A 22623-nucleotide genomic window follows, 5' to 3' on the forward strand; every position below is an offset into this window, starting at 1 on the left:
GTACAATTTCCATCACACTCTGCAGCAAGCTAATACTGGGCAGCAACAGCTTTCCAGAAAAATAAGCAAAAAAGCAGACTTCCAGCGGGCACAGCCCCAGGGTGAATTTCCTTGGCAAGCTGTTTGTGCCCCCCGTGTGCTCCACTCGCCTGGGTGCTCAGGACCTGGGCTTTTACTGACCTTGGTGGGAATTTTGCCAGAGATTTCAGTGGAGCCAAGGCTAACAGGCTCTACCTGATGACACAGGAAATCATATTTAATGACGATTGCCCCACATACACACATACACATACAGGAAACCTCTGTGGGGTTTTCTTTCCAATAACGCTTTATGAGAAGCCCTCTGCTAAATGTATGCAGTAGATGCTCCTGGCTTTTGTGGCTCTCCCGTAGCATTAATCAGTTCCAGTTTACGTGGGACGAGCTGCACAGGAAGAGAGAATATTTGTTTTCAATATACCAGGCAGGGCGGTAGGGATGGACGAGCCTTCAGGCTATCAAACCTTGTCCCCTCTCCGCGAGTTGGCAGAGTCCCTGCCACAAGATGGTGCTGGCTCTTCGCAGTTGCAGGAAAGGCCGCAAGAAATGCAAAACCTTTGAATGAGCAGGTTTTAGTCAGGGCTAAGCATTAACAGGGACTACAGGCATATTTCCAGTGTGCTGCTGACTTTTAACCCTCTCCTGTGTCACAGTCTCGTGCACCCTGATGCCCATCCCTTTTAATGCTCCTTAACTTCACACAGCACACACAGCCCCTTGGGTTGCCGACCAAAGGCACAGAGATTTATTTTGAATCCCCTTTATTTTTTTATTTTATTTTATTTTATTTTATTTTATTTTATTTTATTTTATTTTATTTTATTTTATTTTATTTTATTTTAATTTAATTTAATTTTTATTTTATTTTCACGCAGGAGAGGGACAAAACTTGGCAAGAAGTTTTCAGGTGCCCGCCTCTGCCTCCCAGCACAGCTGCAATGTTTCCTCCCGGCAGCAGAGAGTGCTGGTGTTGCTCTTGGGAGGCTGAGAACAGAGGCTGGTCCTCAGACGGTAAAAATAGCTATTTCCTTTAAATAGGAAACAGCAACGTGAGCTGCATCATCAGCCGGAGGAGAATATACTGTTTAACAATGAAATTCATGGTTGCTGTGTTTTGGCATGTTGCCTGTTACTGCCATCTGACATGGATTTTGTAGGAGTTGGAATTATTATTATTATTATTTTTGTAGCTTCCATACAAAAAGCAGGAGAGGAGCTTTTTCCAGCGCTGTGAAGAGGCCATCAGCAAAGCCCCACAGTGCCCGTGGTGCCTTCTCTGCGCTCCCCCTGCCGCTCACGGCGCCAGAAAGGGAGAGGAAGTGTTTTCTCAATCCCCAAGGCTTAGATGAGTTTGCCTTTTATTTCATAGCTGATCCTACCACCCAGCTTGGCCCTAGCTCCTCCCCAGACTCCGAAAAGAAAAACAACACTTTTATTTATTTATTTTTTAACCAGGCATCAGCCCAGCTTGGTCATCACCCAGATTCCAGTTTTGCCCATCTATGGGGAGCTGCTCGGACCAAGGGCTGAGGGATGCTCAGGACCTGCTGCCTGTGTGCCAGGCCAGGCTGAAGCCTTCTTCCAGCAGCCACCAGCTTCCCCGTGACTCCTGGAAATGGAAATGTTTGCTGTCTTAGCTGGTCTTTCTGGCACAGCAGACAGCTGTGCTCAAGGTCCTACGGCTTCTGAACTTACTGCAGATATGGTGGTTTAATGAGTTACATCCAAAAATGATGGAGTTATAAGGCATTATATCCAGTTATACGGAGTTGTATCCAGTTATAAGGAGTTATAAGGAGTTGTATCCAGTTGGGAGATGTCTCCGGACATCTGGCACTGGAGCTGCTAGCAAGCAACAACCCTCAAGCTACGTCACAGAGCCTCGAACCATGAGAAACCAGGGGTGTCCCAGGCTCAAGCCCACGCTTTGTGAGACGTGTGGGCAGAGGGGCAGCGTCACCCCTGAAGCAGGCTGGGGCTGTGGGACCAGCGTTTGGCCGGACTGGTGCAGGAAGGGGAGTCAGCCCTGGGAACCTAGAACAGCTTCAGCGACACAGCAGATTATCTAGATGTGACTCAGATGCTTTCATCCACACCTTCTGCCACAAGGGAGATATGACAATGAAAACATGTCTTTGATACACTCAAAGTATCTCTGATAAAGCATTTTGTTTGTTTCGACTGATAACGGAAGAATCAAAGAACGAATTTAAAATTGCATCACTTGCAAATGCACGCCTAGGTCAGAAACACCGAGGTTATGTCCTACTTGCACCATGGCTTCAAAATGCAAGTGATAAGGGAGCAAGCACAAAGATCAGGGCTTTTCAGCCCAGGGTTTTGCCATCTCCTTTCCAGCAGAACTGCGCAGTTATACCCAAAAAAACAAGTTCATGTGGCTCCTAAATTCTTGAGAGAAACTGAGAGGTCTCAATTCCCTGGATTAAGTGATCCTCAAGAATGGCGTTTTGTAGGCAGGAGATGTGATGTCAAGAGTGAAAAGACACGGGAAGCAATGATGGGTGCTTTGGGAGATCAAGGCTGTGGCGTGGCTTGGAGAAACCCCGGTTTGCACGCAGGCAGGAGCTCCAGGATGCACCTGCAGCCACGCCAGGCATTAATGCCGCTTAGCAGCCCCAGGACACCTGAAACATTGAAAGTGTGGCCCAAGGGTCTGGAGACACCGGAGAAACCAGCGGCGTGTCCGAAAGTGGCGCTGGGAATCAGTGGAAAGAAGGGGAAATTTTCCCAAGTGGCGTTAGAGTTAACAAGTCCTGTCTGAGAGCAGCGACGCGCGGGGCGGGGATGGAGGGCGGGCGTTTCGAGCAAATCCAAGGCGATATCTTGCAGGGTTTATGTCAGATTGGCACAAAGGTCCGCAGGCCGCCGGCAGGTAACGCGTGCCATAAATTGCCTTTAAAACGGGCCATCGGCCACGGAGCTGATTTATGATTTCTTTTAAAAGCAGAAGGAAAAAGAGAGCTTGCCGGGATAATGGGGTCATAAATCCGCCGTTCCCTTCAGACCTGCGGTGCAGATGTCCCATGGTGCCGGGGACCAGGCAGGACAGGTCCCATCCCGGCCGCCTGGGACCTGCCGGCACGGCGCGGATCCCCGCGGCAGCAAAAGCTCGGAGCCGCGGGGAAATCAGTGCGGGGCCAGCCTGCGGCTCCCACCCGTGTCCGCGCGTGTGCCCGTGGGTGTGCAACCCCACGAGGAGCTCCTCGTGCCCCCGGGGGCTCGCACCGGAGCCGCGGGGTTCCGCCACCCGCCGCCGCGGGGAGCCCCCGGGCTGCAGCCGCCGAGCGGAGCGCGGCGCCCCCCCGGCACCGCCTCCTCCTCCTCCTCCTCCTCTTCCTCCTCCTCCTCCTCCTCCTCCTCGCACAAAAGGCGGCGGGAGGAGGGCCCGGGCTGCCCCGGCCGGCCGCACCATGCCCCGCCGAGGGGGGCTGCCGGCCCCCGCCGCCGCCCGCCGGCCCCCCCCGCGCTCCTTCCTCCTTCTCCTCCTCCTCCTCGTCGTGGCCGCCCCGCTGCAGCCCGGCAGAGGTAAGGCTCGCCGCGCTCCCCCCGCTCCTCTCCCGGCCCTGGAAAAGCCCCCGGGGAAGGCGAGTTGCCCCCAGCCTCCTCGGCGCGTTTTTTGTCGAGGTTTTCCTTTTTTTTTTTTTTTTTTTTTTTTTTTTTACTTATTTTCCTTTTCCTTTGCTTCCCCCTCTTCCGGCTGGCTGCAGCCCCGTTTCCATCCCCACCCCGGTTCCTGCCCCCCTCCACCCCCCCCCCACCCCGCTCCGGGGGTCCCGGGGGGGGTCCCTGCGGGGCCGATGCTCTCGGCGCTGGGCGCTTTAACGGAGTGGCCCGGGACACTGCGCTGCGGCACACGGCCGCGATAAATCTCCGAGGAGGTTTTCTTAGCTTTTTTAAATTATTATTGTTATTATTTTTAATTTATTTTGTGCTTCCGATGCTTGGAGGGGCAGCAAACCGTTTCGGGGAAGAGCCCTTACTGCAAGGGCAAAATAAAATGATCTTTTCACACGGAGCTGGATAAAGCATGAAATATATAACTCTTTTTTTTTTTTTCTCCCTCACCATCCCACTACATTCATCTCTCACTTTGGGGAGCTGCCCAAACTAGGATTTCTTGCAGAACAGGTTTAAAATGAGCTCTGATTGCCTGGAGCATCTTCAGGAATAAATCTGTTGCACACCTCTCATGAGAGGCTCCTGTCTTGCTCTGCATCGTTAGTTTTATGTAGTTGAGTCCCGGCTGTCTGCTGGATGCACTGTTGTCCTCTGCATGTTCGGGCTCTAAAGGGGCTCAGCCCGAGGGCAGGACGTACTTTGGAGATGCCTTCGTGCCCGCTGGATGCTGCTCTGCAAAATGAAATTGGGTTTGGGAGCCGGCGGCATCAGCGCGAGTGTGTACGTGGGATGGGGAGCTCGGCAGTCCAAGGGGGCGGATTTTCAACCTCCAGAGTAATCCCAGTAAATCCTGGATGGAATTTTTCCCATTGTGGGAAGTTTAGTTGGGAGGAGTGGTCCCGTTAGATGTATGGGAAGGACTCAGTTTCTTCCAGCCTTACCTGGTGTCTCGCCCCTGGATCTGGACTAGCACAGGCATCTTCAAGTCCCTCCTTTGCCTAATTCATTTTGATCCAGCACAAAAAACTGCACTGAACTGAGTGCAGCTAAGACTGTCATTGGGAAAATCCTGCGTGTTTTAACTCCAGCTCAAAAAGCTCAGCTTTCACTCCAAATTCAGACAGCTTTTCAAAGCTCTGTTTTCACAACAATGCTGGAAGTGTTTTGGTTTTGCTCCAAAGTGGAAAGAAAAGCATACTTTGAAACTCCAAAAGCTGCCCCTGGGAGCAATGTCCCCCGGGAGCGTGGCCGCCACCGGGCTTTGCCCATGGCACCCGCTGGAAAGGAGGAGACCTTGGTTTCCATTCAGATATTACCACCACTAAATAAACTTCCAAAAATCCACCAGTTGGGAACGGAGGCAAATATTGTCCTGTTTACAGACAGACAGGCGAGAGAAGCCTGCTGGATAGCCAGGGCTGGATAGCGTGGGTATGGCTGCAACTATGTGCTTTATAAAGCCAGTCACTTTGTACTTTCTATTACATTTCTATATTTTGAGCTCTTTCAATGCCCAGGAGCTGAAGGCTGACTGACTTGTGGATGTGAACAAGGAAGGGGCATGTGCTAACGCTCAGTGAGAGGGCATTAATGAGCCTCTTGTTCCGCCTGGGGGAAGCCAGCAGCCTGTCTGAATGAAAACCATAGAGGCAGCCCGGGGTGAGGGTTAACCACCTTGGAGGGCAGGGAAAGCGTCAGCGCAGGGCTGGGGCACGGTCACACTGCTGGGGTGGCTTAGGAGCAGTGACAGGACTGCTTGTCCTCCCTCTGTGCCTAGCCTCGGGCATGGTGTGATTTTGTGCAGCTGTCCGGCTTGGTGCACCGCCCTCCGGGCAGCTTTAGGTTTTCAGTAAATTATTCTTAAGGAGTACAGCAGCAAGCTCCAGTCCAGAGCTCCTGCTGCTGAAGGTCTTTGCCACAGGCCCAAGCTCGGTGAGGTCTTTCTGCAGCTGTCAGTGTGTCCCCAAGGTCTGCAGGTGACATCCAGCAGCAGCGCCGGGCAGGGGGAGCTGCGGCTACAGCCCTCCAAAAACAGAGGCTGGACAAAGCCCTTATTGACATCTGGGAGGGAAAAGTAAAGCAAGCTTGGAGTTCACGCCCAAAGCATTCCGCTTGGAGGCTGCAACCTCTGTGCCGAGTCCTCGGCTGAAAATTTTTTTAATTACTTATTGACTGTGGACGTTAATAGCTGCACCCCAGGGAGAGCTGGGGCATCGGTGCCACTGAAGGGCACATTCATAGCCACAGGCTTGGTTAAACAAGCCGCTGCATTCAGAGCCCATACCAGTGACATTTGGTTTAATCTGTGCGATTCCACTTTATTTTTAAATCCTCTCTAAGCTCAAAGCCTGGATTTTGCCTGGAAGCAGGCAGCCCTGGAGTAGGCAGTGTCTCTGGGACGGCGCAGGGCCAGCCTTGGATGCACCCCATGGTGAAGAGGCTGGCCGGCATAACCTGGATATCCTGTGGAAGTGACTCTCGTCGTAAATTAAAGCAATTTACTGCAACGGGAGTCAGCTATGGACGTCATCTGTGTGGAGGGGGAATATCTTGTAAGGATGCTTTAAGGTGAAAATTTTGGGGTGGGGGCTCCTGTATATTCAGTTGGAAACATCCAGAAGATGTGCCTCGTGTGGCTTGTAAAGTCAGCATCTGGGGGATCTGGGGACAGCCTCCTTCAGGGCAGTGGAACAGCTATCGCATTGTCAGGGTTTCGTTAGAAAGATGGACAGGTTCCTTCTTTCATTAACCAGAAAACACCGGAAAAGAGGGGGAAGTAGTCCCTAGAATTGTATTTTAGGTGTTCTCAGCCTCCCGGTGCCTGTTTCTGTCCTTTTCGTTTTTCCTGGGAAAGGAGAAGTCAGGACTTCCTTGCAGGAGAGAAGGAGAGGTTTGTTCCTCCTCCAGCCTTTTCAGCTCCTGGGAGATTCCCTGCTCATGACACTGAACTTGCAGGATGTTTAGCGTTAAAACCACATCAGGACCCCCCTGATCCCTGGTTTCAGGCTGTAACTGCTCAGCCCAGCCCGTTTTCTGTCCTCTCTTGCTGAAGGTCTCAACATGTGCACGAGTGGGAGCGCCTCGTCCTGCGAAGAGTGTCTCCTCATCCACCCGAAGTGCGCCTGGTGCTCCAAAGAGGTACGTGGGCAGACTCTGATTTTTGCTTTAAATGCTGCAGTCGGTTCTCAGGTGCTTTTTGTAATGCAGAGAGGAAGCTGCGTCCCCCCCTTTGCCTATCCCAGTGCCAGAAGGGGCTGGTGGGGGCAGTGGGGGCTCCCACGCCGAGTATGGCTCGGGCACATGCGACTCGTAGGAAACATCCTCCACCCTGTTCAGGGAGCAGCGCTGGTGCTTCAGGTCTCCTGTTCCTTCAGTTCCCTTCCTGTTTTCTCCCTGGGAGCCGCAGGCATCCCGGTACGTGCCCCGTGCTGCAACAAAGATCATTCCCCCGTCGACTGTGTCCTTTCGGGAGGCAACCAGCATTTCTGGCATCTGCACCATCATCAAGGCGATGAGCTGTGCAGCTTAACTGCATGCTTCGTGGCCAAAATGCATCCCATGTCGGTGCTGAAGCTTCTCTCCAGTTATTTACCTGGGCCCTCCTTGGTTTGCAAGAAGTTGCAAATACCTTTCCCTGCTCCCTAAGTATTGCTCATGGGTTTTCATATATACCTCTTATCAAATGTGCGTCTTATCAAGCAGACTTATGATTTTTAGAGATTAAGGTATTTGAAAGACCTGATGATACATGATGCATAGACGGTGTTTGCCTGCTTAGCGCCTACATCTGCCCTCGGTGTTGATGAGAGAAGTAAGGAATAGAATAGAACAGAAAATAATAGAGTAAAATGGAAGAGAATGGTTCGGTTGGAAGGGACCTGCAAAGATCCTCGCGTCCAACTGCCTGACCACTGCACAGCTGCAGCTCTCCAAGGAAAACCTCTTAACGCTGCTAATGCCGTGTTACCTGATAGCGGAATAGTTCTCCTGTTTTATTTTTTCCCCCCAGCAGGATGACTGATGTGTAGAAGGGAAAGGGTAAAGCAATAGATCCTGCTTTTGAGACATCTTGTAAACAGCTGTAAGAGCTCCTCTTCCAGCCAGCTCATCTGTGGCGTGATACTGGATCCAGGAGTGCTGGCTGGTCAGCTACGGGTACCCAATAGATTGCCTTTTTTTTTTTCTGTTTTGTTTAAATTCTTGGCATCAAAAGACAATTTTGGCAAACGCTGCCAGTGGAAATGTTTGTCTGGTGGTCAGTGTGACCACTAATTGTATGTCAGCCCTTGGCACTGGCAGCTTGACTCTTATCTTGCAAACAGAAGAGTTACCAAAAAAAAAAATCCTAAATGGAGCAGAGGGGCCAAGTGAAGGAAAAGGTGTGTTTACAAGGAAGTCCTGGAATACGTCCTGACCTTTAGCCTGGCACAGCTATTTAAAAATACACTTCAATGTATTTCTTGCCAGGAGCGATGTGTTGAAAAGCTGCTGTCCCTGCTATACGCTACATGCTAAGACTTAGGAAGCTCTTACCCTAACTCAATATTTTTTTAAATTTCATGTCTGAAACTGAATTGTTTCTAACTATGAAATCATCAGATGAGGTAATGGGATTGTGAAAGATATCTAGGGGTTTTCAACTTCAGAAGTTTATAATGTTATAAACTCTTCACGACTGGCTTTCTTTGCATGTCATGTCACCACCTTATTTCCCCTTCCCTCTGCTGCAGCCTCGTCAGTCATGCCTATAAAATTGCTGGCTTTCGGTCTGTTTTGCTTTCCTGTTTCCATTAGCTGCCATTCACAGCAGTGTGTGCCCGGGAGCGTTATATGCTGCTCAAATTCTGTAGCTCTGCTGACGTTCAAATATCAAGGCTCGGATACCGGAGCGGTTTCCACAGGCGCTAATTATGTTGTGGTAGAAACACAATCAGCCCATTAGCATGTATTTACTGCTTGCCTTGCATTTGCTTAATGCATTTGGGACTAAATTGGGCCAACTGTTTTCGTCTTTACAGGCAAGAATTACAGTTTTTGTCGGGTATCTGCACACCCACACGTGCATGCACACCTTGCTCAGTGACACCAGCCCCGTGAAGCCCACAGGACTTCCCAAAGCCACCCCTGTGCCAGTGCTTCAGAGGATGCCCCAGCTGTGGGAGGGGAGGGCTGTGCTGTTTCCCACTCCCAATTCGCCACCTCCTGCCCCACAAGTGTGATGCACATCGCCGCTTCTATCAGCCTCTGCTCACCCCCGCTGTCATCTGGGAGGATGATGATGGATGAGCCGATGAGAGCAGCTGCTGGTGTCCATGCAGCCTGGAGCTCCCAGGGGCTGGTGAGCTAACCACAAGGCTTTGGGCTGCTGGAAATTTGGAAGTGAATGCCGACTCTGTTGGCTCTCGGATGAATACCTTGAAAGGCAGGGCTTAAATGGGGCGATGCGTTTAAATTATGCTCTAAAGAGGAGGCATGGCAGTATGTGTGTGCATGCAAAACAGAGATGCACATTAATTCTTTTAATTAAAATGAAATTTGCTTTATGATGAATTCCACTGAAATTTCCCCTGTGGCACCCTGTTTTCCAGTGGTTTGCACGTATCCCATGCTCTCTGAATGCATTTGTGCCTGGAGGATGAGGAAGGAAAATCAATGGATTTCCTACCAGGAACATGTCAGGTTTTTTAAATGAAGAAAGAAGGCATCGTTCAGGCTGACTTAATGCAGAATTGAACTGATTAAATCAAAAATTGTAGGGAATAGCCTAGAACATGTAAAGTCGGGAGTTGGATACGGTCAGTGCTGTTCGTGTGTGAGCCAAGCAATTTGTCTTAAAACTCTCAAACTGAAGAGCGTGTAATTGTCACATTGTTGGCCTCATCTCCCTGAACTCCCCCATCTGCTCGCGTGCGTTGCCTTTTGCTCGTTGGTTGGTGCACCGTGCCCGTGAGCAGCGACAGTTGATCCCGAGAGCCGTGGGGCACAGTCCCCGAGGGGATGCTGTTGTGCAGCACGAGGTAACGAGGGCTTTTTTGCTTTGGTTGCTTGTGGAGTATTTGGACCTGCGTAATACCCTGTACCCCGCAGAGCTTCCCATCCTTTTCCCCTTTCATTTAATCTCTGGGATTTTCCTTGTTGCAGACAACGTTGTGGTTTGGTTTGATGGGACAGGGTGGCCAAAGCTGCAAGGGGCAGCTTAGGCTTTGCTTGGTTTTGTAATGCAACACCATGATGCTGCTCGCTGCCCTCCTCGCCCCATCACGGGACCCCCCCTTGCTTTCCCCAGCGCATCCCCACCTCTGGGTGGGCTTTATTTTCCCCCACCCTGAGTAACACAGCATTTCACTGAACAGGCGAGGGCTTGGATTTGCTCAGAGCTGCAGCTCAGCAGTTGCCATCCTGTAGCAATTCCCCTGGGCCCGTTTTAGAAGAAATTTAAACAGAGACCTGCTAAGCCAGGAGCGGTGGGAAACAGGAACTGAGGAGGTGCAGAGGTGCTGCTGAAGCGAGAGCTTTCGCAGTTACTATCGGAAGGTATTTCTCATCCCCGCGGGGATGATTGGAAGTGCTTGATAAAGCCTGGCTTTTCACTGACTTAAGGTCGAATCGGGTCCGAGACAAACTGTTCCTCGAGGCTGCCCTAAACCTGCTGCTCTGAAATGCCGGGCGTTGTTCTCAGTTGGGAGGGACCCTGGTTTCTGTTTTGTCATGCTGGAGATGATTTACATAGTCCCAGTCCTCCTCTCTGGAAGTCCATCTGTTTACACGAGGCGATCCAAGAAATTCATGTTCACATCCATCCAGCATGCCGTCGCCTTGGCCGGACACCGCCGCTCAACGCAGGAATGCAAACCTCGCGTTTTTCCAATAGCGTTTGGACCTCGTAGCAAGGAAACGCAGCGGAGATGCTCTGCGTCCCAGGACCCCATGGCCGAGGCTGTCCAGGGGGACCCTCCCGAGCTGCGTGTGACATCAATCGGACAACCTCAACATCTGCCCTGTCCCCTGCTGTACCTCATCATCAGCAACAAGTGGGGTTTATTCAGCCCTGCTCTGGTTTTTGGCTGCATGGCTGAAGGAGGGGCTGGTGTGGCTGTGAGCATCTTCTCCACATTATTTCCTGTAATTTCAGTAGCTCAGCCCCAGAGTAGGAGATGGCTGTGTCTCTTGTTAGAGCGCAGAAACAAGTAGAAATCGGCTGTTGAGAATGCAGTAAGCTTTGGGCAACTTGTTCCCTTTGGCCCTTTTAGGAAACCAAAACCAGCACGCTGACAAACGGGACGCGCTGGCTGCAAAAGGCCATGTTGTGTGGCTGGGTTGTTCCCCAGCGCCCGCCCTGCACAAAGCTCTGCTGTCTGCCACTGCTGGGGCTGGCACGGGGGGGTATGAGACATCTGGGTATGGGGGGAGATGCTCAACGGGGAGTGCCGTGCCCCATATTGGCTGTGGGGACATTGTGCCCCAAACCACCGCTGTCTTCTCCGGTCTGCTCCTGTTGGTGTCTGTTGCAGCCTGCAGCTGTGGTGGTTTAGTGCTAACAGCTCCTGGCAGCCCTCGTCCAAGTCTCTTGTTGTCCAGCGAAGTTTCCTGGGACAGCTTGCCCTATGTCAGCTGTGCTCCAGCCTGGAGGACACTCACTGTGGTGGGATTTCTCCTGCAGGACAGAGCCGGGCCGGTGCTGGCTGTGCAGGGGTTTGACGGAGGGGGGATGTGATGGGATGTAGGGTCTCACCCAGGAAGCAGGGCACAAGTCCCGGGAGTCCCCAGCTGGGTCTCCAGCTTCACACCTGGACTTGGCCTCCTTCCCTTGGTGACACCTCCGTGTCCTCTCTTCCTTTTGCAAAGCTCCCCCCCAGTGATGCTGCTGGGGGTGCAGAACAGTGCGTGTCTTTATGCTGCTGTGGTCTGAGACCAAATTCCGTTTGCAGACCTACGGGCCAAGTGCTGAAATGCTGAGGGCTTGGGAGCACAACACACCAAACCTTGCGACGTTTCTCTCTTGGTAGATCCCTTTGAAAGGCTCGGGGCTCAGTGCAAGCTGTTTTTGAGGCACAGCTAGCTCAAATGCCACTGGGGGCTCTTGACATTTGCTACAGACCCTAGCACATCCACACAGTTGCAGGGCTGATATTTCTCCCTCCCCTTTCCCTTTTGCCCACCCTTCACCTTGCAGGAGTTCGGCAGCACCAGGTCCGTCCCGTCGCGGTGCGACCTCCTGCAGAACCTCATCGCGAACGGCTGCGCGGGTGCCATTGAAAACCCTCGCAGCAGCAGCAGCGTGGTGAAGGACGTCCCTCTGAGCAGCAAGGGCTCTGGCCAGACCCACCTGGACGTCACACAGATCACGCCGCAGAAGGTCGCCCTGAGCCTGCGTCCTGGTGAGTCCCAGCAGCTCCGAGACCCACAGGGGGGTGGCTGCGGGCACGTGGTGAGGCGAGGAAGGGTGCTGGGACTCTAAACTCTCTAAACTTTCATCTGACTCTAAACTGAGACAGCTCCTCATATAAATTTAGGAAAGAGACAAAAAAAAAAAAGTATATCTGTTTTCTGTTGGGATGCAAAAGAGCTGCGGGATCAAGGCCTGAGATGAAGATTTGAACTTGTGACTTAGAGCTTGGACTGTATCCACGTCCCTGTTTCATTCCCCATAGCCATTAGTTTTCTTAAATCTTTTCATTTTAATTAAAAATTAAAAGTGAAGGGCTAGAGCGAGCCACGCGAGTGTGCTTGTTATCTAAAGCTCTTGCATGGTGGGGGCAGGCTGTAGTGTGGGTTCAGAGTTCTTGCAAAAATTTGGCAGCCGCTGTTTCTGAAGGGGGAAAAAAAAGCTCTTTATTGCAAAGTGAGGGAGCAAATATAAAAGCTCAATTCATTATAAGCGATTGGTGTGGGTTTCGAGGGCTTATGCTTCTGTGACAGCTCTCACGAGCAAACAGAAAGATGAAATACGACGTTTTGCCCAAGAAAAACAGCAGCTTGAGCCGGTGTTCACGCTACCAGCACTCTTCCAGAGCCGACCAGTTTCTGCAGGACTTTTTGTTTTAATTCCGTAGGTTGAATAGTAATGATGTCTCTTAATTAAATCTTCCTGAGTAGCGGGACTGCTGTCATCGGTCAGATCCCTAAACGTAAGGATTGTTGGTTAAAAGCGGGTGCCTGGGGTCAGTCACCATGGCAAGCCTGATCGAGAGACCTGCCGGTGGCTCTGCTGCAGCGGCGCTTCTGCAGTTCAGTGCCGCTTCTGAAGCAGGTCTGCTCCCGTCGGAAGGGAGTTATTATTCCTCCTGTTCCTTGAGGCAGTCACTGGGGGAAAGGGCTGGCTCAGCTTCTCCATCTCGCCTCCACAGCACATTCCTTTCCCAACCCCAGGCTGTTCGACATGGCCGGAGGCGCAGGCGCCCACGGCTCCGGTGGCTGGGGAGAGGTGGGACATGGGGTCCAGCTCCCTGAGGCTTTCCTGGGGCTGCTTTGCTGGATGCTGGGGCCGCTGTTCCTGCCAGACCTTGTTTCAGCAGATTGCCAGGTGCTTGAGAGCAGCACAGTGGCGTGCTGGGCAGCCTTTGGTTCTGGTGGGATGGCAGAGAAGCCCCTGCAGGTCTGGTTTGAGGTTGAAACCCTAATGTGCTGACAAGTTCCTATATGGGATGAACTGCAACACTGCTCTTGCTTCACCTGGATGCTGTGGGTTGCAATAGGTTGTGGTTTGCTTGGCAGGTCAGCAGAAGCTGAGGCCGTACGACTTCCCCAGGGTACCCAACAGCTGCAGGAGCAAGGGAGCGTTAGGAGATGTGCCAGCAGCTTTCTGCTGTCCCGCCCCAGGCTCGGTGGCCAGGCAGCTGCTCCCGCGGCTGCACAACTTGCTCTGGGGTGTGCAGCTCTGCCAGGGCAGCTTGGAAGTGCTTTTGAAAGTGCCCAGAGCAGTAGAAATTGCTGTGAGGGCTTGTGCAGTGCTCTGAGTGGGGCTGAGCCCAGGAGCTCCCCTCCATGTGCTCCTGTTGTAGAGCATCAGAGACATTACATGGGGACAAACGTATCTGCACGTATTTTTCATAATATCTCCCATTTTTGCTGTCTTTTTGATGTTGAGGTGCATGCCATCATACTCAGGGCTGATGACTTCCCAAACCCTTGGATTAGCATCCTCAGTTTAAATTACCCATTAACTCTTGAGAGTTGCAGCCTGTGGACCCAAGACAAAAAGGAGACAATGTTGATTTAATTTTGTGCATAATGCCAATTTTGTGTTCCATCAGGAAACTTTTTTGCACGCAGAGTGTAGAATTTCAAGGCTGAGTTCCCATAGCAGTCATGGTGATTGTGCTCTTCTATTCTCAGACTGCTAAGCAGAAGCAGAAGAGGGCAAATTGTCAATTGTTTGCTGGTCCCACCCAGGCAGTTTGATCTAAGCATCCTGTGGCTGAGGACATATCCCCAAATCTCTGTGCTCAGAGATAATTCCCAAAGGCCTTAAACTGATGTCTTCCTGGGGCAGCTTTCAGATCAAGCACTTAGTTTTCATAGCATTGCTTTTTAACCTTGGGTCCAGCTATAAGGCAGAGCGTCCTGGTTATGAAAAACATGAATAGTGTAAAAGGAATTTAAAACAATGAATAGGTTCATGTTGTGCTGTCCATTAAGCCTGGAGCCTCAGCAAGCAGAAGCAAGAGGTTTTCGTGGGTAATCATGATTGTTGAGTTTGCATTCTTAAATTAGCCGAAAGCAGCTTTTCCATTTGCTTTTACTGCCTCTGTGTGACTGTATCCAAGAAGCATTTCTGTATTCAGTTTTGACTTTAAAACTTCCCAATAAAAGCTCTAAGGAGAGGATGGTGGTGACGGTATGCGGGGAGCGAGAGGGCTGGATTATCCCTAAACTATGAGAGTAATACCGTGCACAGAGAATAATAAATGCTTTTGTACTGACATCTGCATACATTAGCAATATTTTCTGTGAGATAATCAATTTGTACAGTTAGGAATGAAAGGAGAACCAGGCCTGGGATCCTGTTATTTTTGGTGCTTTTTTATGGACTAATAAATTCATAACTGTTAAGAGAAGGTTCATTAGAGCATCCCAAGTGCTCTTTCCAGCACAGCAATTCCCATCTTAGGGCCTGCTCTAGAAGAAGGGCAGTTTGGAAACTGCAGTGTCTGGGGCAGCATGTGCAAAGAACATGTCCTCTTTTTCTCAAAGGGCTGAGAATTACAGTGGTGAAAAATATGTAGGAATGAAAAAAAAATAGGCATAGGAGTGGATTTTCCTGGCATTTAAGACTTGCAGCATTGAATTGAAGGAGAGGGAGAAAGAGAAGAGGAGAGAGAGAGAGGAGCTGAGATAGCTGAGTGGGAGCAAGAGGGGCTGTGAAGGAGATCGTGGAGTTGGGGGTGGCACAGGGCTTGTAGGACTGGGACATCCCAGCTCTGCACGGGGCTGCAGAGCCCCTCCTGCCTCGTCTCACTGGCGCGGTGGTTTGGGGATGCTGCTGCTGCCTGCTCGTGGGCTGGGAGTAAGTGGGAGCAGCTGTGCTGCTGCGAACAATGAGGAGAACAATAAAACTTATAGGGAAATGTTTTCACGATAATAAAAAATGTGCATTTGATTTCTGGGGAAGAGAGAGGAAGCAAAGAGATTTTTGCAGAACCTGCCGGTGCCCAAAGTTCAGCTGTGGCCAGGAAGGGCTGGGAGAGGTGGGAAGGAGGGGGAGCTTTGGTCTGGAGATGGTCTGAGTCCCAGAGGAGCCATCAAGCTGGAAAAGAGGCTGAGGTGGCAGCTTGAGATGTGGGATTTCCCATTGCTTGAGTGCTTGAATCTGGGGGGTCTCATTTTGTCCCCTCTCTCAGCTGTTGGCAAAGTGTAAGGCAAATGTTTGCCATGTCCCTTCTGGCTCCACCGAGGTCTGCCTGGCTTGAGCATGAGTTTGTTTTGATGCCAGTTCACCTTTTTCAACGTGTGGGTTCCTGCCAGCATGGCCTCTGCTCCTGGACACCCTTCTGGAGAGCGTTTCAGCTGAGGGCAGCTTTGCAAAAGGGAAGCAGTTGGAGAAGGTCAGGGGAAAAGCTTTCCTCAGCTCTTTTTCACACGTCCACAGCCTGACTCCATCCTGTCAGCTCCTTCCCTTGTGTTCATCACTTCGGAAAGCTTCATCTCTGTTTTGGTACTTCCCCATGTGATTGCAACAACCTTCTTTTTCCAGTTCGCTTCCCTTTTGCCCTACTTTCTCCTGGGTGATGGTGGCAAGACTCTTTTTCTGGAGAAATTTCCTTCTGAAAGGTGTTTCTTCTGTGTCTGCTTTGACTCGACTTCTCTGCACAGCTCGGAGAACATCTTGCATTCATCTCACATCGGCTGTTTTCTCCTGACCCACTTCCTTCTCCTGCTCCACCTCCTTTCTCTCTTGTGCAGGGCTTATGTGACTGTTCTGGTTTTCTTCGAGGACATACCCAAACAAGAGTGTGAAGGGTCCCTCTTCCATGACACATCCCACGAGGTTCACTCTGCTTACTTTTCTTTCCAGTTTTCTAGGAAGATGCCCGTGGGTTCTGACCAGTTTGGGACAGCAACATTTTCGTGTTTGTGTATCCGTAGACATTCTCTCAGCTGAGATGGAAAGACCCTTTCTCATATCTCCAAAGTAAAATGGAGACACGCACTCGATAGATAAGTGTTTTTATCTTGCCAGCTGGTACACTACATAGCTTAAGACCCCAAATCATGTCCTGCTTTTCTGTTAGCCTCCTGAGGAATGGATTTGAACAGGCTCATTCCCCTTGCTCTCTTTGTTTCCAAGAGAGCTGTCTGCTCTGCATGGGGAAAAAAAACAAAGGCAGCAGTCTGGATTTTGTGTGTGCTAGGGGTTCTCTGGCAGCGCTTTTCACTGCTCTCAACTCTTGTATGTGTGCAGGTGACCAGACCTCCTTCCGAGTTCAGGTCCGGCAAGTGGAGGACTATCCTGTGGACCTCTACTACCTGATGGACCTCTCCCTGTCCATGAACGACGACCTAGACAATATTCGCAATCTGGGGACCAAGCTGGCTGAAGAGATGCGAAAGCTCACTAGCAATTTCCGCCTGGGGTTTGGCTCTTTTGTGGACAAAAACATTTCTCCTTTCTCCTACACGGCACCAAGATACCAAAACAATCCCTGCATTGGGTAAGTGGTAGGTGTTCTCCGAAGTCTGCACAGACGGTGGTTGCAGGGTCTTTTCTTGCAGTTCTGGCTTTAGATAGTGAACCACATTTATGCCCCAGCTTTTGGGAATGCACGATGCTCCAGAGCCATTCAAAATAGGGCAGTTTCCGATTTTGCAGTGGCTCTTGAGGGATCCCTGCATCTAGACACACAAAACTGTTGTACCAGGAGCCTAATGCTATTTTTAAGTACCTGAAGAGGATGCAGACATTGCAAGCATTTTTACAGGCTTTAAGAAAAAGAAGCAAGAGTTAGAAATTCCTGCTTTCTGATCCTAGCTCTGAGTCATAGTTTGGCCTTGGGAAGATTAATTAAGCTCTTCTCCATTTTACAGATAAGGAGACCAAGGCGGTGTGAGTCTTTCCCAACAGAAGTGTTTGAGGGAAGTAAGATCTGGAAGGGCCTGTGGGACTGATTAATGAATACTTGTAAAGTGTTGTAAAAATTTCAGGCACTTTTCTTCATCTTTATTGCTGTGGGAGGAAAGCAAACTGGCAGTTGCGAAAGACACAAATGATGCGATTTGCTGTGCAATGTTATCAGAGCCTTCCTCTTTTTTTTTTTTTTTCTTTTTCCTTATTAGTGTCTTTGCTAGTGTCTTTTTGTTTGCCTTTTAACAGACAGAGTTTGGGATCAAGTCCACCATATCAGGGATTGTGTCAGAGTCAAATGGGCTGAAGTGGAGGTTGTCCAGGCTCAGATGGGCTGGGATGTTGGCAAAAGAGGGTGGATACAGCAATAAATGACTCTTACCTTTGTGTTCCCTGTCCTGCCCCTTCACCTCATCCCTCTTTGGGCTGCCATTTAGTTGGGTAAGGGCAGTAGGGTTAGCCCTTTTGTTTGAGCCATTCATGGATTCTTAAATTGTAAGGCCACATCAAAGACAGATGCCAAGCTCTGCGAGCATGCATGCTCTAATTTTGCCATATGAGAGGCAGATTAAAGAGAGCTGTCATCAGCTATGAGTTTCTTGCCATCTTTTGGCATTGACCAAACATTTGGCAGCTCATCACACGTTGACCATTGACCGGACAAAATTACCCATATTCTTTTTTCATCAGTTCTTCCCAAAGAGGAAAGTCAGATGGATGGTGACTTTAGTGCTAAAAGCTTGTGCTTTGGCCACGAAGCATAGCCACAAAACTGGAACTCATTTCCCTTTGGTGGCCCTGCACATGTTTATAGTGTGATGAATTTAGGTAAGTCAGAGAGAAATACAGAGCTCGTTCTGCTGGAATAGATTCAGTCTCTGAGTGTGGAGCACATAAAGTTTTTCAGTGCCCAGATGAAAGCCCTGGCTGGTGGAGGAATACTTACGTCTGTCCCTTTTTCTTCAAACACTTCTTCTTGCTCCGAGCATTCGGGTTACACAGTATTTTCCATTCTCTATCCCCTGTGCGCCTAACTTTGGGATGCTGCTGTAATGGAAACCACCTGGCTGAAAAGCATGGCCGGGCATGGAGGAGTGTCTCTGTGTGAGCTGTTCCCACCCCATGGACAGTCCCGTGGCTGCTCTTGCTCTCTGCCACCACAGCACCATGTCTGCGCTCTTCACAGGTCTTCTCCCTCTGAAATTTGGCCTCAAGGATGCACTCAGTCGTCTCCATCATCCTCATCTCCATCAGCCACTCATGTTGGGGGGACAGGGTTTTGCTTCAGGCTACAAAATCTTCTCGGAAACTTTGGCTTATGTGTGATTTAATTGAAGCGACATGCCTTTTGTGGAGTGAGATAGGGTGAGACATGCGGGAGGGGGAGGCAGTGCTGGCAGAGGAGAGGATGGGGCTGTTGGTGATGTTCACAAGCTGTGGATGCCCCATCCCTGGAAGTGTTCAAGGCCAGGCTGGATGGGGCTTTGGGCAACCTGGGCTGGTGGTGAGAGGTATCCCTGCTCATGGCAAGGGGCTTGGAACAGGATGGGCTTTAATGTCCCTGCCAACCCAAACCACTCTGTGATTCTGTGAACTGCAGCGAGGCGCACCTGCAGCTGCGTTCACCAAGGCAGTCCAGAGCTGTCGCCTTGCCTTCTGCCCTTGTGATCAGACTGTCCTTATGTCCTTTCGGTTTTAGCCAGCTGATTGCTTTTCTGTCTATGGGTTACATTAAGCAAGGTTGGTCTTGGGAAGCCACTTAGGTGTGATTGCCAAAGGCAGCCCTCCAGGCGGGTGCTCCCTTCTTGTCACCATCTGTCTCCCCCTCGCAGCGCTGCATGCGGGCTGTCACTGCTGCCAGGTGGCTTGCTGATTTGGCAGTGAGATGGGTTGAGAGGTTTTGTTTTGTTTTCGGATACTTCTAGTGTCAAAGCAGTCCTTGTCCAGTGACCTGTTTGCATCTGGAAAAAGCTGCGGTGGGTGGCTTTTGCCTCTAGTCCAGGCATCCTCCTCCTCCTCTCTGTGCCTCTGGGCCCAGGGAGCCAGGATGCATCTGCAAGGAATGTGTAGTGTCATTCGAAGTAGATAAAGTGAAGAAAACAAATGATAATAAAGGTAGAGGGTTCAACTGAACACCCGGTTGCCTATATTTTGCAAAATATAGGTGTGGAAATCTTTGAGCTTTATGGGCACTGAAGCTCCACAGCCATGTGGCCCTGGTGCTTGGTGTCTCTGCTCAGACCTTCTGTGGAGAGAAACTTTTGGTCTGGATGAGATACCTGGAAACTTCAGCTGCTCAAAGCACCTTCTGGGTTGGGTGGGACAGAAAGGCAGACTCTACTGTTTGTAGATAACTGGCCAGAAATCAAAGCATCCAGAACACAAAACCTCATGAAAGCATTTCACCCCTCTGGACAAAGGTTTGGAGACCAACCTGTTCGAGCTGCAGACTCCTGCAGCTCCTGGCTCCTGCTGGGGTTCGTGCCAGCTAACCGCTCCCCTCTGCTCCTCTTGCAGCTACAAGCTATTCCCGAGCTGCGTCCCGTCCTTTGGCTTCCGCCACCTCTTGTCTCTGACGGATAAAGTCGACCGTTTTAACGAAGAAGTTCAGAAGCAGAAGGTGTCCCGAAACAGGGATGCTCCGGAGGGCGGCTTCGATGCGATTTTGCAAGCTGCAGTGTGCAAGGTGAGTCACGCTGGTTGCTGGGGTTTTAACACAAAGCAGAAGAGGAGGGGCTCTTCAGCTGTCTTTTTGAACCCTGGTGAGGCTTTGGTGTATGGTTTCTTGGAAGGAACCACTAATTTCTTTTTGCAGAAACCAACAAGAATGCCTTGAAAAGGAGAAACTATTGTTTTTATGTGCTTTTGTGCGTGAACAGGCAAAGAAACCATTTGATACCTTCTCCAGTTTAAAGGCGTAAAATGGACCTTTTGCAGATGGAGATTTAGGTGGCAGCACCTCTGGGTGCTGAGGGCTTGTGCAGTGGGGGCTGCTCTCCAGCCTGGGGTCCTCTGCGTGCTCTTGCTCCCCGTGCAGCAAAGGGGAATGCATTTCCTCCCGTCACCCTCCCACAAGGGATGAGCCCTCTCCCTGCAGTGGCTGGCTGGGTTTGCTGTGACGTTGCTCTCCTCACCGTGAGGTTTGGGAGAGAATTGCTCAGAACCGTCCTGGAGCAAGTAGGTGGGTTGCTCCATATCCCTTTGTGAGCTGGGGGTGAAAACGTAATGCTGCTCCCCTGCGTGGTGCGGCTGGGCTTCCCTGCTCTCCAGTGTCAGCTTCTTCCCCTCTGACATACGGTTTGGTTTCTGTGCGCTCCAGCCTTGTGCAGTCCTGTTGGTAGGTCTCATTTTGTTGTGGCTCTGGATTTTGGGAGCCAGGAGATAAGCAGGAGCGGTTGATGCAGGTTTGCGCAACCAGGTTGAGTGGGAAAGCAGAATTTCCTTCTCATGGGCTGGCTTCATGCACACTTCATGCTCCTGGCAGGACTGAGGACTGAGTCCTGGCAGGACTGAGCCTGCCCCATTGGATCTGGTGCCTCCGAGCAGTCGTCTTTCTGCTCCCAGGCTGGCACAGATGCTGTCGCTGGCACCACGACAGCGCTGCTCGCAGGGCTCCTCCAGGCACAGAGCGCTTTGTGTCCCTGCCGGGTGGCGCTGATGGTCACATAAGAGACGTCTCAGGGCGGTGACTCTGCTGTGCCACCCATCATGTGGTTCTTCACGGTTCTTTCCAGCACATTTTTCTTACTGCAGAAAGGGGATAGCACTTCCTTACGGTGCAGAAATACCTCCTAAGCCCTGCAGCCCAAGCAGGAGCTTCCTTTCCCTTGCAGCAGCCAAGAGATGCCCCAGCTCCACCAGTAGCCACATGTTGGCTGTGAAATATGTTGTGGTCAGCAGCAGTTTGTGGTGTCATGGGGGACATCCCAGAAGAGCTGATGGAGGAACCTGGCTGTTTCCAAGCCTTGGTGTCCAAGTACCTGTTCTCCTCCCCTTCATGCAGAGAGGTAGGAGAAACCATACCTTGTCTGCTGACTAGGTGGTTTTGTGCTGTAATTCATATCAGGCATTTCTTCTGCATGAACTGTCCAAAGAGCTCTGTAAAGCTCAAGTCAATTTTTTGGCCTGGGTTTTAAACCCAGGAGTGGGGAGAGTTTGTACAGCTAATACAGGCTAATAACCGGGCCCAGCACTTGGCTCCTCTCTGAAAGATGAAGATATGGTAAGTGTTATTCTGGAGGCAATGAGAGAGCCAGAGACAATAAGCCTTTATACTGATGTGAAAATGGTTAGCCAGGAATATTAATCAACTTTCTGTAATTATATTTTCCATTTGCAGTATTCTGGTCTTCTGCCATTCTGTAAGTGCAAACATCATATGGCTTGGTGGTATGTTTAAGTTTCAGGTCGCACACACTGCAGCAAGGAGATAAGTCTGTTTTATAAAACAGTGTCTTTTGAAATACTTTTGGTGAGTGCGTGCTAGACACTGGTGCATGGAGATGGCCAAGACATCTGGGAGACACTGAGGTGCCTTTCAGAGCTGCGCAGAGCTAAGGAGGCTTTGGAGAATGGATGATTTGGCTTTTAATCTCCAAGGCTTTCTTGTCATGCACGTGTCAGTTTCCTTCTTCCAAGAAGGCCCGCACCTAAGAAACGAATGGAGTTTTATGCATACGGATGAATCCAGGGGGTCTCCTGGCAGTCAGTGCCTTGGCAATTGAGCTCTTTTTATTCAGAGGCCAAAGCATAAATTTAGATACTTACTTCAGGCTTGGAAATGCTGATAGGAATTTTTGCAGCCTTTTCAATAGGATTTGGAGGGCTGGGATGGGGTGAGCCAGCTGTGGTGGTTTTGACCCTGGCGGCAGGCAGTAGGGAGCGAAGAGCTGGTCATCTGGGGAAAGGGGGCAGCTCCAGTTGGTCGTGGGATTGGGGGCAGGATCTGTCCATGCCAGCCCTGTGGAGACATGTCTTTCGCTTCACTCTGCCTTGGGTCAGGTACCACCCTGGTTTAAAACCATTTATATCCCATGGGGATCGAAAATGAGGCCAGCATCAATGCAGATTTCTGTTCAAAATTCTCTGTCCAGTAAAAATAAATTAAAGCCCCTTTGGTTATTTGTTTTAAGCAGAGCAGAGCGCTGTGTGTTTGGCGGTGGAAGTTGCTGGCAGAAGCGGTGTGAGGTGCTGTGGCTGTTCATGGCATGGCATTGCACGTTGCCCCCTTGGGGTGATTTTTCCCTGAGAAAAATGAGGGATTTTTCCCTGCTGATCTCCAGTAGCCGTGCTGTTGTTGCATCAATTTGGTGTTCGCTGCGTTGGCTCGAAGCGCCATGCCCCGCCTGCCAGGCAGCTTTGGCACTGGGTCGGGTGCCCCTAGC

General features: G+C 50.7%; 1 protein-coding gene across 1 annotated transcript in view; it reads left to right on the forward strand.

Annotated features, from left to right (window-relative positions):
• Nucleotides 1-3447: 3447 nt before the first annotated feature.
• ITGB5 (integrin subunit beta 5) overlaps nucleotides 3448-22623 on the forward strand; it is a 48707-nt gene continuing 29531 nt past the window's right edge. Inside the window, exons 1-5 of the mRNA XM_035536726.2 lie at nucleotides 3448-3585; nucleotides 6731-6816; nucleotides 11852-12056; nucleotides 16580-16829; nucleotides 19757-19925. Coding sequence (XP_035392619.1) covers nucleotides 3471-3585; nucleotides 6731-6816; nucleotides 11852-12056; nucleotides 16580-16829; nucleotides 19757-19925 — 825 coding nt within the window. The 5' untranslated portion in view covers nucleotides 3448-3470. The remainder of the gene's footprint in view (nucleotides 3586-6730; nucleotides 6817-11851; nucleotides 12057-16579; nucleotides 16830-19756; nucleotides 19926-22623) is intronic.

This window comes from Cygnus atratus, chromosome 6 (assembly GCF_013377495.2).
Source record: "Cygnus atratus isolate AKBS03 ecotype Queensland, Australia chromosome 6, CAtr_DNAZoo_HiC_assembly, whole genome shotgun sequence".
NCBI classification, from domain to species: domain Eukaryota; kingdom Metazoa; phylum Chordata; class Aves; order Anseriformes; family Anatidae; genus Cygnus; species Cygnus atratus.